General features: G+C 38.2%; 1 protein-coding gene across 1 annotated transcript in view; it reads left to right on the top strand.

Annotated features, from left to right (window-relative positions):
• Window positions 1-4651: 4651 nt before the first annotated feature.
• WDR49 (WD repeat domain 49) overlaps window positions 4652-7995 on the top strand; it is a gene marked incomplete at both ends in the record, with an annotated part of 205975 nt that continues 202631 nt past the window's right edge. The window contains one exon of the mRNA XM_080915350.1: window positions 4652-4840. Coding sequence (XP_080771476.1) covers window positions 4652-4840 — 189 coding nt within the window. The remainder of the gene's footprint in view (window positions 4841-7995) is intronic.

Here is a 7995-nt window from a genome sequence, read left to right as displayed (position 1 = left end):
AAATCAGAAATTAAAGTAAAAACATAACAACAGAAACTGAGGAAATTCAAGAAATCATCAGATGCTACTACAAAAGCCTATACTCAACAAAGCTGGAAAATCTGGAGAAAATGGATGAATTCATAGACAGATACCAGATACCAAAGTTAAATCACAATCAAATAAATCACCTAAACAATCCTGTTAACACCTAAAAAAATGGAAGCAGTCATCAAAAGCCTCCCAATCAAAAAACCCAGGACCAGATGGGCTCAATTCAGAATTTGATCAGACTTTTGTAGGAGACCTAATACCAACACTCTCCAAACTATTCCACAAAATAGAGACAGAAGGAACACTACCCAACTCATTCTTTAATGCTACAATTACTCTCATTTCTAAACCACAAAAAGACCCTACAAGGAAAGAGAACTTCAGACCAATCTCCCTCATGAACTTTGATGCAAAAATACTCAATAAATACTTGCAAAATGAATCTAAGAAAACATCAAAACTATCATTCTCCATGATCAAGTAGGCTTCATCCCTGGGATGCAATATATAGAAATCCATCAACGTAATCCACCATATAAACAAACTCAAAGAAAAAAAAAAAAACACATGGTCATCTCACTAGATGATGAGAAAGCATTTGACAAAATCCAACACCCCTTCATGTTAAAAGTCTTGGAAAGAGCAGGAATCCAAGGTCCATATCTAAACCTAGTAAAAGCAATATATAGCAAACCAGTAGCCAACATCAAACTAAACGGTGAGAAACTTGAAGCAATCCCACTAAAATCAGGGACTCGACAAGGCTGCCTACTCTCCTCCTACCTATTCAACACAGTACTGGAAGTCCTGGCCAGAGCAATTAGACAACAAAAGAAGGTCAAAAGGATACAAATTGGAAAGAAGCCAAAATATCACTATTTGCTAATGACATGATGGTATAATTAAGTGACCCCAAAAATTCCACCAGACAACTTTTAAAGCTGATAAACAGCTCCAGCAAATTGGCTGGATATAAAATTAACCCAACCAAATCAGTAGCCTTCCTGTACTCAAAGGATAAACATGTTTAGAAAGAAATTAGAAAAAAGACACCCTTCACAATAGCCACAAACAATATGAGATACCTTGGTGTGACCGTAACTAAGCAAGTAAAAGGTCTGTATGACATAAACTTTGAATTTCTGAAGAAGAAAATTGAAAAACAAACCTAGAATAATGAAATCTATTCTCTACAATAAAACTTCTGCAGGAATCATAATCTCTGTCCTCAAGCTATATTACAAAGCAATTGTGCTAAAACCACATGATATTGATACAGAGATAAGCAGGTAGATCAATGGAACAGAACTGAGGACCCAGAAATGAACCCACACACCTATGGTCACTTGATCTTTGACAACGGAGCTAAAAACATTCAATAGAAAAAGGACAGCATCTTCAACAAATGGTGTTTTTTTTTTTTTTTTTAACTTGCAGTCACCATGCACAAGAATGCAAATCGATCCTTTCTTATCTTTTTGTACAAAGCTCAAGTGCAAGTGGATCAAAGATCTCCACATAAAACCATGTACACTGAAACTATTAGAAGAGAAAGCGGGGAAAAGCTTAGAAAACATAGGCACAGGGGAAAATTTCCTGAACAGAACACCAATGACCTATACCCAGATGTCCTTCAGTAGATGAATGGATACAGAAATTACAAAGTACATTTACACAATGGAGTACTACTCAGCTATTAGAAACAATGACTTTATGAAATTCCTAGGCAAGTGGATGGAGCTAGAGAATATCATCCTGAGTGAGGTAACCCAGTCACAAAAGAACACACATGGTATGCTCTCACTGATAAATGGATACTAGCCCTAGGAAGCTATGAATATCCAAGAAATAATTCTCAGACCATATGAAGCTCAAAAAGAAGAAAGGCCAAAATGAGGAAGCCTCAGTCTTTCCTAGAAAAAGTAAAAGAAAAAAATTGTGTATTCATCATATATTACTATGTAACAAATTTAGTGATCTATAATATTCTATAAAATAAATAAATTAATAAAAAAGACTTTAGCATCAAGAATTATTACTGTTGTCATCATTTTTCAGAAAGACGACTGTATAAATTGATTCGTTTCTAGGAGAATTAGTTGCTCATTACACATTCTTGTCTGACTAATAAACATGTTTAGACGTGCATCTTTATGGAAGCTAAGTAGGCTCGGGAGCTTAATGCTTTTAAAATAATTAGAGAATTTTGCATTATCAGCCAATGGAATACCTGCCTTTTCTGAAGAAGCTTTGCAGATTTTTAATTTTTTATTTCCCTCTCTGCTCACTCTTTAGTATCTGTTACTGAACAAAGCCAACTCAGCAGAATATCATAATATATTTTATCCAAACACTCAATGGTCTAACTATATAAATTATTATTAACTCACCCTCTAAAATCGCAGGAGACAAAATGTGTTCACATCTGACATAACTTAGTGCCATTCATGATTAGAGTCTTAAAACTGTCTTAATTTCTAAGAAGACTTAATCCAGACAAGGTACATGTTTTGGGTTGGGGGAAATTCTATTGGAAAAGTGCTTGCTTTACCAGCCCAAGGACTTAAGTTTGATACTCAGAACCTATATGCAAATCTGGGCATGGTAACACAGGCTTATAACTCCAGTCCTCCATAAATGGATACAGGAAATAGAAATATCCCCGGGTCTTTCTAACCAGCTCACCCAGCCTATTTGAGAGGACCAAGTCAGTGAAAAACTATCTTAATAAAAAGAAAACGAATAAGTGGATGGTGTTTGACCATGGACACTAGAATTGCCTTTTGCTTCCACACGTATACACAAACATGTGTACCCACACAAACACAAACATGCACAAACACACAAAGACAAAATAAACTTGTAAATTCATCCATCTGCTTTTCTGCATCTTTGAGACATTGTCTATAATCTGTGATACCATCCTTTTCTCTACACCTATGTCTGAGGGCCACTCGGTGAGCAATAAGAGTGAGGGAGGGTTGGAGAGAGAGAGAGAGAGAGAGAGAGAGAGAGAGAGAGAGAGAGAGAGAGAGAGAGAGAGAGAGAGAGAGAGAGAGAGAGATCCACGGGAAGCATCACAAAGTCAACCACTAGATTCAAATGGTTCTCATGGATTTTGAACATTACACACACACACACACACACACACACACACACATATGGAAGAATGGATGGAAATATGAGTGAAATTGTAATTTTTCTGAGTTGCCACAGGAATGCTTGCAGAAACGTCCTCTGCGCTGTAGGGAAGGCTGATTATTTCACCATACTTTATGGAACTCATTGACTCACAGAGCTGAGTCAGACCTCGGAGAAGGCCTCCTGCCAGCTTTTCATGTCAAGAAGATGGAATAAAATGCAAAACATCCCTCTGAAGCACAAGAGTTGATGCTTGTGAGCCACTCATCTATGTTCTACATACTATGAACTTTTCCTTAGTTGTCACATCCCTCATAGAATGGAGATAATGCTATCGTATGTGTGTTAAAGTTGTTTGGAGTCTGGTTAAAGGGTGGGGTGGAAATTTTCAAGTGTAGTTCCTCGAAAATGGAACAATGACAGCAACCTCCTAAACAAAAACATAAACAATGCCAAAATACCAAAGAAGCAATAACACACAATGACAACAATATAACCACCAGTTACTGCTCCCCAATCCATCCTTTTCATGTTTACTAACTGAACTGGCAATGGTACTGATGAGTGTAGCAATGCAGTAAAGCCCTTATCAGGTGATGATATTTGTTTTGCTTTTCCTTAGAGTTTTAATGAATTGAAACTAAGTTATCCTTGCAACATGCACATGTAACTGACGACAAAGAAAATATAAAAAACAGTTTTATTAAATGGAATAAATTAAATAAAAGTAAGATTTTGTGGGTGAGAAGTACAAAGCTCTTGAATGTCAGTCTCTTTCCTTCGGCTAATCATAGTCATGCTTCATGGAAAACATACTTGTCAATGTTGTCTTTAAATAATAGAGAACCTGCCTTAATAAAAAAAATCAGTAGCATGCACTATTTTTTTCAAACATAAATTACATTAAACATTTAAACCTTCAGTTCAGTCGTTGACTAGGCACAGGGTAGGAAAGAAAAAGTCAGCTGGCTTGACATTGGTTGCTAGGAAACACACAAAAGCACCAGGGCAGAGAAAACAAACAACTCCATATTGCCAGGAAAGTGTGGCCTTTGGATGCAAGAACATCTCTGAGTGAGAGGGACTTTGAAGCTTTGTTGAACACCCACAGATGAAATACTGCAGCTGAATAGGATGAAAGGATGAAGGTCAGTGCAAGAGATTAGAAAAGGATGCTTTGTCGGGCAATTAAATGTGGAGCACGGGGGTTTCCTTGTCTGTGTCAAGTGGTGAAGGCCTGAGACATTTCTAATCAGTCCAGGTGAAACAGTATGTACAGCCAGGTCACAGGTCTTGAAAACAAACCATGGTTTCAAGTAAAGGAAGGCATTAAAGGCTTTCATTTTCTACCTTGGATCAATGGTTTTGCCTCCTAATTATGTGACTGAAACTTTCATTTTAAACTGTCTTCTAGGTTGGACTCCATTTCAAAGGCACATATTGAAGCAGCAACAAGAAAAACAATGGGTATTGAAAAATGCTGAAGAGGGGTGAAGTTATTAGGAGCTACCCTGATCTTGCACTTGGATTGAAGATGGTGCCCCAGTCAGACCCAACACACGTGGAGAAAATGGAAGGTCTTACTGCAAGTGAAGACTATGGTACAGGTCTCCTTGAGAACAAGTTCAGTGTGGAAGATTTTGTCAAGATACAACAGGCCTTTGAGGTGAGTGCTAGGCTTAGTAACCCGAAGATTTGGGCTGTTCACAAAGGACAGTAATGTGAAATAGATACTTTTGATGAAATATTCCATAATATCAGGTCTGAGAGATAGTTCAATTAACAAAGTGTCAGGCACAAAAGTATGAAGACCTGAGTTTGATCCACAGCCCCCAGATGAAAATCCCAGAGCTGAGGAAGGAGAGATAAGGAAATCTCTCAGCGTAGTCTCTTTCAAAGACGACATGGGCACTGTGGGGTCCAACAGTCCTACAAGGGGCCCACCTCTCATGCCTCTTATTTTCTCCTCAACTAATGCAAGTCAAAGTAGGATTTGAGGCCTTTGTTTACATTCCACATAGAAAACACACCACACGAAAATCACAACTCATCCATTTTCCTCTCCTTACCTTATATAATTCATTCGTAATTCTGCTACTAAATAAGATGAAGAACATACTTCAAAGTGAAATTTAACTTTCAAATGCATGCAGGAAGAGCACCATTCGGTGCCATAGAATATAGACAGACATTAACCTCTATCCCTTCTCCTTCATTATATTCCTAAGACGTGATCTCAGGGCTCCATGAGCTCTTCCAGGGTGTGCTTGCAGTGTCTGCATTAATTGAAAGCAGACATAGAATGTTTTGGAATTTAATCTTAAAAAAATTAATAAAACATAAAATCTAGTAATTATACTGAACTATAATTGGCACAAATTTTAACCTTTAGTTACCACAGTAAAAAATAGATGTAGTAGCTAGAGAGTTGGCTCTTCACTTAAGAGTGTTTTGTAAAAGCTCTAGTGGAAGAACCTGAGTTTAGGTCTGTGTTAGGCCCCTCAGTTCCTACCTGTAACTGTAGCTCTAGAAGGAATGATGCCTCTGACCTGTATGGGCACACACACACACACACACACACACACACACACACACACACACACACAGAGAGAGAGAGAGAGAGAGAGAGAGAGAGAGAGAGACAGAGACAGAAACAGAAACAGAGACAGAGACAGACAGAGAGAGACAGAGAGATAGAGAGAGGGGGGAGAGAGAGAAAATTAAAAATAAAATATACTTGACACTTCTTTGTATAACAATTCAGAATCTCTATATTAGTAGCAATGATTTCTGTATAATGAAATCTATCATATTTATTAACACTAGGTACACTGCATTTTATTCTTTTAATCTTTCTGTATTTGTTATTCATCTAACCCCATTTGTCGGAAAGATTTCAGAGTGTCTCATGCCCACTCCCCTAGATGAATTTTGCCTTAGTGAATCTAATAGTCGAATATCATAAACATTTTTGACAATTTGAGGATAATTAAGAAAATATAACAGCAGATTATGACATCTTTGGCTCCAGAATAAACAGAAATTTGGCAGCTTTGTTCTGGAGTTGAGAACACACACTATTTGAATAATGGGGTCTATACAAGAGTTAAGGTGTTTATAAAGTAGATGTGTTAATGAAAGCACAACTGAATGTCAGGGAATGATTTGAAACACAGGAGAGTTGTGAGTAGACCAAAACCAAACTGCAACATCCAACTGCTTATCTTCAAAAGACTGATGACTGATTTGAAAATAGAAAGATGAAAGAAAAAAAAAAACAACAACAACTGAAGTACAGAGAATGTAAAACACGGGATAATGAAATTCTGAGATTTCACAAACACCAGGAATAGGTGACCGTTTTTCTTTAAAATTGAGAGACACAGTTGTACTCTCAGGAAAAGACAGGAAGATGGTGCATCCTTCACACACTCAGCATACAGTGTGGAACCATTTGATAGCAGATGCACAGGCAGGGCTTAGAGCCGGGTGAAGACAAGGGGAAATGCAGAGAGGGTAACACACATGATGGCTTTGATGGTACCCATCCCATCTGTCACAGCAGTGGATCATGTACCACAGAGAGAGATGCTCCCAGGCATTCCTTCAGCACAGCGCTGCAAAGGCGGGCCTGTGAAGTCCATCCACAGCAGAAACAGCAGGCTTGGGAAACAGATTCATTTATCTTGCATTATGTTTTGCTGGTGTAAAGGCCCCTTATCTGAAACTGAAGAGCTGTCAGGCATTAACCAAGATCCAGCTCCTTACAAACAGGCAATAGATCAATAAAAATACAGAGATTGGAGGTAATACTCAGAGACCATTTGTCTGTGTCTTCAAGAACCTTGGCTAGGTCACCTGTACTATAGGAAAAAGAATGAAGCACATTAAAAACCAGCCTCTGTTCATCCTGGTGCTGGGGAGGCTTACCCAAGAGCTTTTAAAGTGGGCTGATGAGTGCGGTCCTTGTCTCAAGCAAAACTAAACAAACACACAAAACAAAAGTAAACAAAAACAAAGCAAAATCCAACTAACAAAGTGAAAGCCAGCGAGACAGTTGAAGTAAAGCCTGGAGAATCAGAGAGACTTGAATTTGATCCCTGAGACTCAGGAAAAGTGGAGAAAGTTGTCCTCTGACCTCCCCAGGTGTGTTGTGGTACATGCTGCCCACATGCACACACATAGATAAATAAATACATGAATACACACATAGATAAATAAATACATGAAGGAATGAACGATACTTTACGAGTGAGACAGAGAAAAGAACAATTTGGTTACTATTTATTAGCAGTGAGTGTCTGGGGAGACTCATATGCACGAGGACGTGAGTCTGCTCCTCGGTACCTACACTAAAATGGGTCATGGTGGCGGACACCTGTACTTGCTGTGCTGGGGAGCTGTAGGCAGGGCTCCATGTCCACTCAGTCCAGTCAAATATGGAAGCTTTAGGTTCCAAAGACAGACTTTGTTTTAAAATGTAAGGTGAAAGCAATTGAGGAAGACATTGAATATTAATTTCTGGTCTCCACATGTAGGTGCACACCAGGGTATGAACACCTGAAAATATAACACACACACACACACACACACACACAGACAGAGAGACAGAGACAGAGACAGAGACAGACAGAGAAAAATAGAGAGATTGTTAAGGTCCAGGAGTGAACATTTAAGATTTTACATTAACCTGTAAGTAAAATATTCTATACCATAATATTATTTAGTTACAGCAATAACATTTAGAAACAAAGTGAGACATGATGCCTATTATACAATAGTATAGACAAGATATAATTATTACCATGTTGAAGATCTGCA

This window comes from Micromys minutus (genome assembly GCF_963924665.1).
Source record: "Micromys minutus genome assembly, chromosome: 4".
NCBI classification, from domain to species: domain Eukaryota; kingdom Metazoa; phylum Chordata; class Mammalia; order Rodentia; family Muridae; genus Micromys; species Micromys minutus.
This window is presented reverse-complemented; position numbering and strand designations above follow the sequence as displayed.